Genomic DNA, 13,789 nt, shown 5'->3' with positions numbered 1-13,789 from the left:
TTTTCCCATTTTTTCTCACCAAAAAGGTTTCGACAATTTTTTGAGTCGATGTACTACCCAAGGGTTTTGAGCAAAAACGGGGTAAAAAGGGGTGTGTGATCTCGAACTCTCCTATCCCTACTACTTGAGGAGCAATGTTGAATGAGTAGTCGATTTCACTGACAGTACCCAGTCTCACTTTCTCAACATTTGGAAGACCCTTCCCAGTGCGTTTCCTCTTTGCAGGGCGTCCTCCCTTCAGAAGATTACTGTACAGTTCACATGTAGTGCATACTCCAGTCCTTGAACGTTTTGGCCACTCGTGTGGGTTATATGAATGCGAATATCCGATTTCTCGAGTTTGTTGCTTACATTGAGTCAAGTTTCGAACACATCTCCAGCACAGTTTATTTGGATGTCTTGAAGAATCATCTAGCCAGATGTTTATACTGTACAATTTTTCCAACTCTTTCCTGTACCTTGCACAGTCAACTGCTTTGTACGTGTTATTTGTATTTAATGCTCGGGCCACTGTGGATGCTTTCTGATCCCTGCAGGGCACTGCTACTGCAAACTTTGTGAAGGAGTCCGTCATGACGAGGACATCCTCGATATTGCCTCGTCCCTTGTCAAGTTTGAGAAAATCGATCGCTAACCGCTCTAAGGGTTGAAAGGACAACAGATGTTGCAAGGGTGCTCGTACAGTAGGGGTAGGAGTCTTGGTGATAGTACAATGATAGCAAAGGCGAATATGTTCGCGAATGTAGGTATTCATGCCCGGCCAGAAACATCGCCTCTTCAAGAAGGATAAAGTTCTCCCAACCCCCTGATGTCCCCACTGATCATGGGCCGCCTCTACTAGGGTGTTGCGAAGAGACTTTGGAACTAAGAGTTGCTCTATTTGCCCAAGACCAGGTTCATCCACAACCCGATACAGAACACCATTATGTTCAGCCAGATGAGGCCACTCCTTAACCCATCCCTTCACTTCAGTGGTAAAAAGGCCAGGGTCAAAGCCCTCTTGCCCAGGCTCCAAACGTCTGTCCCACAGGACCCAGACTTTCCCTAGGGCATCATCCTTCTTTTGCAAAGAAGTCAAGTCACTGAAAGAAAAGGACGGCAATACTGAAGGTGTGACACCGGGCAAATCACCCGTGTCCACAGGAGAACAAAGCTCATCTCCCTGAACAGCCTGTAGGTGTGCAGGAATAGGGGGGCTCAGAGTTACTGGTTCAAATAACTCAGCCACCTCCACAACATCTTCTGGGGGGTTCCGACTAAGGGCATCGGCGCACTTATTCGTACGGCCAGAGCGGTATCTGATTTCCAACTCGAAGGGGGCAAGTTGCGCAACCCAGCGCTGCTCGGTTGCTCCTAGTTTGGCAGTTTGAATATATGCTACAGGATTATTATCGGTCCAAACTACGGTTTTCCTCCCCAAAAGGTACTCTTTGAACTTCTCAGACACCGCCCACTTAAGGGCGAGCAGCTCCAGTTTGAAACTAGAAAAGTCACTATAGTTACGCTCTGCCCCTCGCAACCCCCTACTGGCATATGCCACCAGGTGAAGGTTGCCACTCTCATCGTACTGAGACAGGCCCCAAGGCCTTTCATGGATGCGTCAATCTCGAGAACAAAATCCCTATCAAAACGAGGGAATGCAAGCACCGGGGCCTCACAAAGAGCACACTTAAGGGTCTCAAAGGCTTTATTGGCCTCTGCTGACCATTCAAATGGTCCAGCATACTTCCCTGCTTGTTCCTGTGACTTAACACTCAGTTTGTGCAAAGGTGCAGCGATGGACGAAAACCCTTTCACGTATCGCCTATAATAAGAGGCGAGGCCTAAAAAGGACCTCAGCTGACTGGAACTGGAGGGGATTGGCTAATCTCTAACTCTTGCAACCTTCTCTGGGTCGACTGCAATGCCCTTATCACTCACCACATGCCGTAAGTGTGAGATCGACGTCTGGAAGAGCTTGCACTTTGATCCCTTTAACTTCAAACCGTTTTCCTTTGTGCGCGAGAACACCCTGTCAAGCCTGACTACACTGTAAAACTTTGAACACTTGACGCGTTTATAATGTAAACACTTGTATGTAAGTAAACACATGACATGTTTTCATTTAAACACGTAACACTTTATTACCAATGATGCGTTTATCTTCTAAACACTAAGTGTTTAAGCAACGCCAAATCCTTTAACGAAACGATGCAAATTGGTCAGCATTGCATATCTTAAACATGATGTTTACAGTTGATACACATGATAAACACTGGACATGTTTTTAATCTAAACATATACGCTAGTAATTGTAAACACGTTCTAATTTAAACACAAAGGTACAAAAATACAAACCGTGAGTTAAACACCAAGTGTTTATACAGTGACCCCGAGATGGACTGTTGAGCATGTCGTATTATAAACACAATATGTTTAGTTGCTAAACATGATAAAAACATGACACGTTTTTAACCTAATTATTCTAGCCGGTGAACGTATGCTCTGTGTTTTAATAATCACATGATAATAAGCATTATAACCCGTTGCGTTTAACATCGTGAATGTTGTGAATAATCATGGCCAAGATACACACACCGTATTCAATTGCTGCATTATTATGAACACATAATCCGCGGGTTTAATGAAGGAGCTGACAAAGTTTGTTAACGGAAATCAATCCATTGAAACATGCGTTCAATGTTAAAAGTTCATTATAGCGAATGCAAATGTTTAAAACAAGGCGAGGTTTAATACCATCTTGCGGCGCAACCATCGCCCCTAACCGCCCCTGCCATTCCATAGAAGGCTGATATTAGCACACTGTATTTAAGTTGTAACTAAACATTTTAGATCTGACAAATATTTGGGTTGCTTTGTTCGACATGTTTGTATTGTTTTAACGCTTGTCGGTTTAGATATTAAACGTGTCTAACATACGCCTCATTACGTATTCAAAACTTTTGAACATTGTTTGAAATGCATCTCATGCTTCTTCTCATTACAATAACACGTTTTCAAGGCTGCTGAAAATCCCGTTTAGGCTGCCTGAGTACACCTTAATAAGCCAAGATGAAAGATTGGAAAGTTAAGTGTTCAGTAATGGGTGAATGACCTGTGTTTAAAGTATACAAATGTCGTGTTTACTAAAAGTACGAAATGCTAAACACGGCATTTAAACGGCGACGCTAACGCTGTACTCTTTTCTAATAATTTCCAGAAAGTTCCTGTGCTATTCGCCCGCCAAAAAGTATCAATTATTTTGCATAAATTAAGCGCACGCGCTAGCCTTCTGATACGTGATTGGCTGTGGAGCTGAGGCAGCGCGTGCGAACAACATCACTGTGGCGCATTGTACATGTACATGTATACTTATGGGTGAATACACATGTATGTACGCACATCCATATTGCGTGGTCGATCTACACTAGCAGCTCACGCGACAAATCAACACGATACACATCACACAAGCAGCTTCCATCTGTGCAGATTTATAGCAGGTATTGTGCATCTCTGTCATGGCCCAATTGGATAAAATTCGTCCACTCACCTGGCTTGTGTATATTGCAGATACTTTCAGAACTCCTTTTTGGTTTAGCGGCCTCAGCGCTATATAAGCCAAACTACTGAGATATTTTGAGTTCAGATTTCAAGTTCCCCTTCTCACGCTTCGGTAATTAAGCAAGCATAGGGCGTAGAGTGTGTATGCATTGCCTTAGAGTAGCACGGGCCTACATGCGTGTGTAGGCATAGGACAGGAGTTCTCGCATAATTGTACTTGTAGGCTACGTTAATGATAAACCTTTGATTGTGCAATCTTAGATAGACTAACGTTAGACCTGTATAGCTTAGGCTATAGGCTTCTTCTACAATTTGTACGCATAACGTTAGACCTCTTAGGGCCTACCTGTTCTGCCTAGGTTAGAGGCCTAGGCCTAGTTCATTTTTACAGAAATTAGGCCCTAACAGACAGCTGAACTGGGTCATCTGCTGGTCATGTACAGTATGTACACAGTGCAAAGTGCAGTAATGTTATACAGGATTAGAGAATTTTAATGCCATCTTTCCCAATGTTGAACTAGGCTAGCCTGTCTCTATTTCTAGTGGTCGAATAGTGTTGTTCTTGTAGGGCCATATTTATTTATTTATTTATTTATCTTTTTTTTGCCTTATTTGGTGACGTTACCACGGCCAGACGTAGTACTGGGTAGGCCAATGATGGACGACAATGATCAGTTTAAATGTTCATTGTGTTGCTTCATAAGTAATTCATACGAGAAATTTACCTCGCATGTGGTTAGGTTACATCGCCATGATGCCAATTTTGTTTGTTTCTGCAGTTTTGGGAACTGTTCATATTCCAGTAGGAGCTGGGGAGCCTTTAAAGCTCATATGAGTCGTAAACATTCCATTCAAAATGTGAATAATGCTGCTGACGGAGATATGGCTAATTATGCTGATGTGCCTGAGCAAGATGATGACAATGATGCTGAGGTTTCACAAATGTCTGAATTACAAATGACCAGAAATTGTAATGCATCGTTTAGCCTCGCCTTGGAATGTTCCCATAACTTGACACACTCTTCTGTTGACAGAGTGATTGAATCTGTTTCCTCCTTGATTGAGCAACATGTCTCTTTGTTCAAGACCAAGATTCGTGAAAAACTCCAAGAACAATGTATCCCATGTGGATTTATGACTGAAATTTCAGTCAAGCACTTGCTTGATGAGATATGCACAAGGAAGAAACGAGACAAATTGTATGAACAGATATACTTTTATGTTCCACCAAAAGCAGTAAAACTTGGAGAAAAGTTTGTAACAGTCAAGGGTGTTCTACAGAAGAAGGATATTGTTGGTTATTGCATTCCATTCACAGAAAGTTTAACAAACTTAGTGCTAATGCCAGATGTGTGGAAGTATATTAGTAACCCACGTGATCCTTCACACTACATGTATGATATTTCTGATGGTGAATGCATTAGATCAGACCCATTATTCACAAGGAACCCCCAAGCTCTTCAGGTAATTCTTAACACCGATGATATTGAGATAGTCAACCCGATTGGGTCTCACACCAAGAAGCACAAACTGACTATGTTCTATTACACATTAGCAAACATCCCACCTGAATACAGGTCACAGCTACAGACTATACAACTTTTAGGTGTTGCCAGAAGTAAGGACATTAGAAAGTATGGATCTGGTGCTCTCCTAGAAGACTTTGTAAGTTGCATAAATAAACTTAGTTCAGGTGGTCTTGAGCTTAAGGTGAATGGTGTAAACATGCATCTTGAAGGCAAACTTGTCATTGTACCTTGTGACACACCAGCAGCACAGTGGCTTGGGGGCTTCAAGGAGGGTGTTTCTTTTGCATTGCATGGTTGCAGGTGTTGTCAAGCTTCTCAGTCTGATATGAAACGAAAGTTTGTTGAACAAGAGTTTGTTATGCGAGAAGAAGGAGAGCACAGAAGAAGATGCCTTTCTCTTGATGGCTTGTCTAAAGCTGCAAAGATATACTGGAGTAAACAATGGGGCATAAATTCGGCAAGCTGTCTCCAGAGTATCCATGATTTCAGTATCTGCAGTGGTTTAGTTCAAGACCCTATGCATGTATTTTTGGAAGGTTTAATACCACACGAATTGAAATACATGCTCTATGACTATATTGTGGTTTCAAAGTACTTCACCTTGGAGTGGCTTAATGCAAGAATAACATCCTTTTCATATTCGTACCTCCATCTGGGAGCAAAGCCTGAAATCCTGGATAAGACTCATATTGTGGGAGATGGAAAACTAAAACAAACATCTGCTGCTACTATGACCCTAATTTGCACATTGCCGTACATTATAAGTCAAAAGGTACCTCAGGGAGAACCAAAATGGGTAAACTTTCTGCGGCTTGTGCAAATTACGCTCATATCAACAAGTCCTTGCTGCAGCCACATGACAGCTTCTGTACTTGCTCAGCTTGTATATGAACATCATACAACCTTCACTGCTCTCTATCCAAAGGGGAAGGTTACGCCAAAGATGCATTATTGCATCCACCTACCAAGGCAGATGATTAATTATGGCCCATTAAGACACCATTGGTGTATGCGTTTCGAGGCAAAACATGGTTTCTTCAAAACTAAAAAGTGGAGATGTTTCAAAAACCTTCCATTGAGCATCTGCCTGAAACATCAGAAGTACATGTGCTACAAGCAGTTGGGTTCACACGGTCAAAAGACACAAACATTTCTGTATTCTGGTGACACTGTTCGAGAGGGAAAGTCTGTTAACTTACATGACGAATATCCAGATGCAGTTGGTAGTATTGGTGCGTATTTTGGTGTTGATCATCAAGCTGAGAATGGAGTGCATGCTTACAAGACATCTAGTTTAACCATCCATGGGCATGAATACAGACCAGGCTGCTGTCTGGTTCTTGACTATAAAGATGACTTGCCACAATTCGGAATTTTGGAGGCCGCTGTTGTCATCAACGATGAAAAATTTTTCATCGTTGAGTGCATGGAAACGCAGTACTTTAATTTTCATGTTTTGTCTTACGTTCTGGAGTCAAAACATGAATATTTGTGTGTTCATTTTTCACAGCTGTTTTCAAAGTGGCCACTAAGTGTGTACAAGTATGCAGGAAAGAATTGCGTAATCAATAAATACTCACACACATATGAACTATTTTGACTGCACAGATAAGGATCCAACCACAAGAATTCTGAAATGTTTTTGCGTTTTCCATTTTTACTTACTAGGACTGATAGTGTACAGTTTGTTGAATTAGTTTTTAAATGGTTGTACATTAACCGAGAGTGCCTTTATGTTAATTAACAGTACACTATTCTTTTTACAATTCTGTCAGAATTTCTGCTAATATAACTTTTAAAGGGATGTGCAAAATTAGTAACGACTGTACACAAATACTTTCTTTTAATAATGATTTATGCAGTGCTGCTCTCACATGTGACATTTCTGTACCCAGTGTTGGACAGACCCTATTTGAATACCAATGGATTTGATTTTCTGTAGATCAATTCCATCAATTATACTAATGGTGACCAACAGAGGGTGCTTCTTATAGTTGAAATGCTTTATGCATTTTCCATTTTTACTTACTAGGACTAATGGTGTACAGTCAGTTAAATTTGTTTTTAAATGGTTGTACATAAACTGAGTATGGCTTACCAGCCAGAGTGCCATATGATAAATGTGACTGGTCTCCTCCTCAATTGTACTCAGCAAGTAAATTTGTTGAGTAGTTATTTCAACTGAGCAGCTTTATGAAATTTGGTTAGGGTTAGGATTGGGCACACTTGTGTTGCAATCAGTGGCTATCTCTCCAAATGCATACACACTTTATTATTTACTAAGTCATACATTAATTGCATGCACTTTTGATTACATTTTTGCCGTTTGTTTGAAATCATGAGGTTTATCTATTTTGCGTTCTGTAAATTATCTGCAGTATCCAGCCTTTACACTTGTTGACACAGTTAAACATTTTGAGAGATCATGCCAGTGTATAAAATTTGGAACTGTGACAGAAATGTGCGCAAAAGTGTCGTAGCCATCAGCATTGAAGAGATGATCGTGAAAGGTATGTACTAGTTTATCTGTGTGTCATGTGTAATTTGTTGAATAATAATTAGAATAAAACTCGAAAAAGCAACAAAGTATTAGATCAAAGGGACCAACTCCCGTGCTAGAAAGACAAAATGCATGTTATTTGTGTCCAAACCTCATATTGATATGAACTAATCAAGATATAGTATAGGATTGGTGAAGCAGTGTGGCAAGAGAAAGCACAACTGCTCTGATTGGCTAAATTTATTTGATTCAACATGTGTGAAGGCCAACCTATGAGCTCATCCTGTTATCCGAGCCAGAAAAAAAAAAAACATTAAAGACCGGTCTAATGCCTTCTACAGGTTTTCATTCGGCCCAATAACAAATATGGTTATGGTGATTGTTGGGTCTTAACAATGTCAAAGAAAAGAAAAAAGCATATTATGCTTATTTCTTGACCTTGACATTTTTAGATGACCTTAAAAACAGCGAGACTCGTAATTTTTCTCTTTTCATTGTAATTTGTTCTTGTAATCCTCACAGTCAAAGCTAAGTTCAACCTTGGCAATGAGTTTGACTCGCACCGAATTGTGACTGAAGATGATGGCACAGAAATTGAAGACGACGAGGTCTTACAGGAGCTGGGAGGTGGAACAACGTTCATGCTACTGAACAATGGTGAGAGCTGGAAACCTGCCACAAGCACATCACCTCAAAACAAGATACCAGAGCCAGCTGTGGATGACGCAACTCCTCCAACCCCACAGTCACAGTGTTCACCTGAAGCTCAAGTGTCTTCTAGTCATCGAGTAACCGAGTTTTCATCTCTACCGGTGTTTAGCCCACGGGTGTTGGAGCATCTACGGTCAGGGAAGGAGCACATGGTGTGGAGAGAACTGATAAGTGAGGCAGCTAACTACTACATTGGCAAACATCCACAGCTGAGTAGTACTTCTGAATATTGTGCCATTGGTCGTAAAATGTTCTGCACCTATCCATCCATACAGCGGGAAGGAGAGCATGAATGGGTATGAACTGATTAATGTTAGTTATTTGCAATCAGTGAAAGTGCAGGCCTGATTCTTCACGGAGGCAACAAAGGCATATTGTCTCCGATGCCCATGGTCTTTGCTGAAATGTCCTTGGAAATCATGTTCCCATAAACAATTGGATTTCATATTACAAGTGCCCCTTTGCTTTTGGAAGATTGCCTTGCCCCTCCAAGAGTGAAGTATCAGCATCACATGTACATGGTTGGAGTTTCAGTCATTAATCAACATTAATTCTTTTTGTCACTTTGTACAAACGCAAATTGCAGGATCCTGATTTGACATACTAAGTAGTCTGTTTGAAACGGGCAGACATGGGGGGGGGTTTCCTCCAGAAAAAAAAATAAACGTATGATAAAAATATGTTTGTTGCACAATTTTGGATCAAATTTACTGTAGCTTACACAAAAACACACCCAGACCCCGCTAGCAGGGTGGGCAGACACGCTCTAAGTGTGGGCGCAACAACTTGCCTTTACAATTCGCTGCTTGGAAAATTCCCCCCCCCCTTTTGAAACATCCTGTATTTACCCTTGTGAAAATGTGTTTGTTATGTAATTCACTTCAAAATGTTGCTGACAGATGGGTTGCATGGAAGCATTTAAATTCTTTTATCCTTGGTGTATGTTACACTCTCACATATATTTCGGTTTCTCTTTTTGTTTGTATTTTCAATTTTATACAGTCCTTTTTCACAAAGTGCCTCTCCCAAAGAATAAGGCACATTCGATGGACAGACAGGAAGAGGACTCCAACCGAGAACAGAGGTGGTGGAACTGACAACTGTGCCCCTACTACCAAGAAACCTCGAGTAGTCCATATATCCTGCACTTCAGATGGATCTTCAGATTTAACATCGGAAGAGTACGAGAAACACCTTTCTGAAATTCAAGTCGAGTGGGCCAAGGGGCAGAGGAAGAATGATGCTCATCTAAATCTTCTGCTCTCAGAATGTTTCAAGTCCAACCAGCAGTGGATCAAAGGGCTTCCAGACTCAAAGATTAAGCCAATTTTGGAAAAGATCCCATGCTATGAAGATGGACAGATGGTAAGTACGATTTAACATATATTACTAAAATTCAAAACCCAATTAATTCATGGTGTAAATGTGTGATCCTTGACCTTCAAAGTCTGTTGCCATGACCCCGGATGTCAATCCTGCAATGGAAAATCAGGTATAGTCAGACACTCAAACTATACGTATTTGCAGCTTGTTGAAGGAGGAAATCATTTTTTTTTTGTAATTTTCCAAAATATTTTCCTCAAAACAGTGTTTCACAAGGTATATAAATTTGTTCAAACCAGACGATTTTCTCAAGTTAGACAAAAATGCTACGCTTCATACAATCTTTCACTTGTTCAGACCGGTTGTGTTTAATGACAAATTGTAACTGGAGTTTGCTTGTACCACTACTCATATTCCTTGTTTTGTTACCTTTTATGATTTATCAACAGATTATTCTTGAGTTTCAGAGGATTATTGGGGAGAAGCAGTTCGGCAAACTTCAGGACAACACCAAGATGTTTATGGCTGCCGTCGAGGAGGCCTTGCGTTTGCCGCCAACAGAGGTAATTTTTTTGTTCTATATCTTTGTGCTCATCGTAAATTCATTTAGAAATGGGGAAGCAGACTTAGGACACCCAAGTGGGACCCCCCCCCCCGATATTACTGCTTGAGATGTCCTAGGAGAGCCAAAGAATATTTCCAATTTGTACATACAGGACCACATTCGTTTTTATATTGACCATTTTTCACCCCTTTAAATCTGTTAACTTCAGGAACCTGAGAGAATGGTTAAGATCATCGAACAGGTAGAGAAGGCAACAGCCTTTGACAAAGGGAAGGGTGTCAAAACAAAGAGAGTCATCACCATCATAGAGGTAATAAAACTGTTACATCTCTAGGCCCACACTTTCCCATACATATCACCACTTCAGCTGTGCTTTAGTCACTGTAGTCATTGACTGCGACTCGAGTTGACTCGATTGCATCAAGCAGACTCTTGTCAATGCTAAAGGATTAACCTTAGACTCCATCTTTGCCGTAGCTTTGACTCGATCAAGATGTAATGGCTCAGCTCAAGGACCCATTTGCCTGACTCATCTTTTTGTCAATAATTAGATCAAATGTTTACATTGTTGTTTTGATACATGGAGAACACATGTTTACAACAAGGTAACCGTTATATATCATTGTTATATATTTCTCAGGACATTCCAGACAACGAGGTTGAAGTGGCCCTGAAAACTGGGGACAAGGATCCGCCAAAGCTGGTAATAATCAAGAGGGATGACAAGATAACTGCAATCTTCATTGTTGGCGATGGGGTCCACATATCTTGCAAGGGCAGTATGGTGGCAAATGCAGTGATCACTTTGTTGGGAGTATATTATGTTTTCAACCTTGACTACCCCAAAATATACTCTCAGATCCTTGGAATCCTTCAGACTCATGTTGTTGGAGGACTTCCTTTCGAAGGCAAAAAAAGTGCCAAATACCGCACGTTTATTAACTCGCTTGTCAAAAAAATGGCACAGAAACGGTGCAGTAGCGAGAACTGAGTCCATATAATGGGCAGTAGCGAGAACTGAGTCCATATAATGGTTCATAACATGGCATACTAAATTCTTTATTGTATGCATTCTAAAAGGTTAATTAAATTGTTCTCTTTCATACACATTTTGATGTAAAGAAAAACAAAAATTGGGTTTGAGGTAGGTCACTGAATCTAAAAAGAATGATTGGCTGGGTACCGAGCAGCTGTAGTTTAGTGGATGCAGTTTCTTGTTTGCTCTGGATGTAGATAATTATGATGCTATTTCAAACAGACACTACTCTGTAAATCGTTTTTGACCTTAATAAAGGTAATTTTGCTTTTGCTTTGATTTTATACTGCTGGAAAATGTAAAAAGGCAAAAACAACCTACAAAAATGACATCAACGAAGAAGGTCCAAAAGATTCCATTCTCGTGGGTGCTTTTTAGTGTCCCTAGTGTTCAATGTTTGTTATGCAGTTTCAATAATTAATCGCCAGTATTTAAAGTTATATCGTAGACCGATCAGACATTGTGGTTGACGTCATCTTGGTTTTCTTCCATTTTAATCGAACTAAGAGGAGGCAAAGAGGAAAATGGCCTGCTTTTATTTCTTGAAAAGGATTTCCATTTCAATGTGTCTATGCCTGCCACTATTAAGGTCTACTGTTGTTACAGATTATTGAAGGTTAACATTTAACACTTTTTAGGAGCTGTAAACAAGTCAATGTTTAAAAGTGTTACAAACCTTAGCATGTCAACATCTAACTACTTATGAAAGCTGTCTAAACACTAATTATGTTTAGATTTAATGGAACAATTCGGTAAATTGGAAATGTTTTAGCGTTTTATAGCTAAACTGAGAGTGTTTAAAGAATAAATACGTATTATTTTCAGTAAGCACATAAACACCTATAAGATTATAAACACGTCACAGTGTTTAAAAAGTGTTACAGGTTGTAAACATGTCGGAGTGTGTATAGGTAAACATCTAAATACTTGTTAAACACTTGCTAAATGCCATTAACGTTTAAATATGGAACAAATTAATAATTCATAAACATGTCGAAATGTTTACAACGTAAACACAGTGAGTTTATGAAATAAACATTCACGTGTTCTTGAAAATAATAAACGTGTTGAATTGTTTAGTCTTTGAATATGTTTGTGTTTACAAGAAAACATTTATGGGTTTAAATGTTAAATGTTACAACACTAAACGCAGTTTACTAAAAAAACATGTCACAGTGTTTATAAAGTGTTACGTTTTTGCGTTTATATTAGTGTTTAGATTCTAAACACATGGTTTTACAGTGTAGGTGTTCCTCAAAGGTCTCAGAGAATACGAGGACGTCATCCAAATACAGGATGACTTCGGATAAGTTAAGGTCTCCGAAAATGAGCTCCATCACTCGTTGGAAGGTGCTGGGGCTATTTGTCAGACCTTGAGGCAAGCGAAGAAATTCATACAGGCCCCAGGGGACCCGGAAAGCTGTCTTTGGAATGGAGCTGGGATGCAAGGACACCTGAAAATATCCATGCGTCAAATCTAGTGATGAGAAATACCGGGACCCACCAAGGGCCTCAAGGGTTTCCTCTATTCTTGGTAGAGGGAAAGCATCCTTGTGTGTTTTTGCATTGAGGCATCTGTAGTCTATACAGAGCCGTAACTGTCCGTTCTTTTTCTTGACTAAGACCACTGGGCTTGCATAGGAACTAGTCGACCTCCGAATGATATTTCTGTCTAACAAGTCTGGCAACATTTGCTTAACCTCGGTTATTTGGCAAGGCACCATCCTCCTGTAGGGGAGGTTCACAGGCCTATCATCGGTGAGCTTAATTTCGTGGGGGATAAGGTTACAATACCCAAATCTAATGGACTCGACGAAAAGGCATCATTATGTCTCTGGATTAGCCTAGCTGCCTCAACAGCTTCACTGTCGCTAAGGTTTTTCAAACTTAAACCAGGGGGCAAAAGAAATTCTTCCCCATCGGGAAATACAAATGGCTCCCTAGGTTTATCCAAAGTCTCTCCCAGAGGGACTTCCTCAGACTTCTGTTTAGGAGATTCAATGCTAACCTCAGCAAAGTCAGTATCAATAGAGACAGTACTCTGCACAGAGACAGTAATCTCATCGCTACCAGGATTCACTACAATCTTTTCAGTCGACCTCACCAAGGTAGCGGTGGCTACCTTGACATTACGGGGTATCAACACTTGTTCAAAGCCAGTGTTGATGATAACCAACATGATTGAGGTACTGTCAGCAGGATGAACACCTTCAAGTACGTAACAAGACCAGCATGGCTCATCATTACATGTATCCATTACAGGATCATCCTTATGACATGGGCAAAGAGGGCAAGCATGTAACAACAAGGGGCCCCCGTCTGGGCTCACATGCGCCGCATCCCTAACTACATCACAACTAACAATCTTAGCTGACTCTGGGGGGATGGATTCACTCTCTTGTATCCTCACATCATAAGTACGGTGATCCTTATCAGCATCCTTGTCATAACCTACACAACAGTTCTCAACTGATCGAACCCATCTCAATGCCAGATCCCAATCTGACCCTGGTTGTACATTGGCTATACACCCTTGGTGGTGAGCAATCATCCGTAACACATTACAACCCAGCAATATTGGGTAC

At 40.6% G+C, this 13,789-nt stretch overlaps 1 protein-coding gene across 2 annotated transcripts; it reads left to right on the top strand.

The window, feature by feature from the left end:
• The first annotated feature begins 2,981 nt into the window (after positions 1-2,981).
• LOC147797822 (uncharacterized) lies at positions 2,982-12,267 on the top strand. 2 transcript variants are annotated; one of them, XM_087142613.1, is made up of 7 exons: positions 2,990-3,479; positions 7,448-7,579; positions 8,092-8,576; positions 9,283-9,645; positions 10,053-10,166; positions 10,377-10,478; positions 10,809-12,267. In XM_087142613.1, the coding sequence occupies exons 2-7, from the start codon at positions 7,495-7,497 to the stop codon at positions 11,157-11,159; spliced, it is 1,500 nt and encodes a 499-aa protein (XP_086998739.1). In that variant the 5' UTR covers positions 2,990-3,479; positions 7,448-7,494; the 3' UTR covers positions 11,160-12,267. The 2 variants fall into 2 exon arrangements, with proteins under 2 accessions (XP_086998740.1, XP_086998739.1); XM_087142614.1 differs by having other exon boundaries at positions 2,982-7,579; positions 10,071-10,166.
• Positions 12,268-13,789: the final 1,522 nt, after the last annotated feature.

The sequence above is a fragment of the Acanthaster planci genome, linkage group LG10 (genome assembly GCF_054643075.1).
Source record: "Acanthaster planci isolate LZ-2023a linkage group LG10, COTS_SCS, whole genome shotgun sequence".
Lineage (NCBI taxonomy): Eukaryota > Metazoa > Echinodermata > Asteroidea > Valvatida > Acanthasteridae > Acanthaster > Acanthaster planci.
Note: the sequence above shows the minus strand (reverse complement) of the source record. Positions and strands in the feature narration are given on the sequence as shown.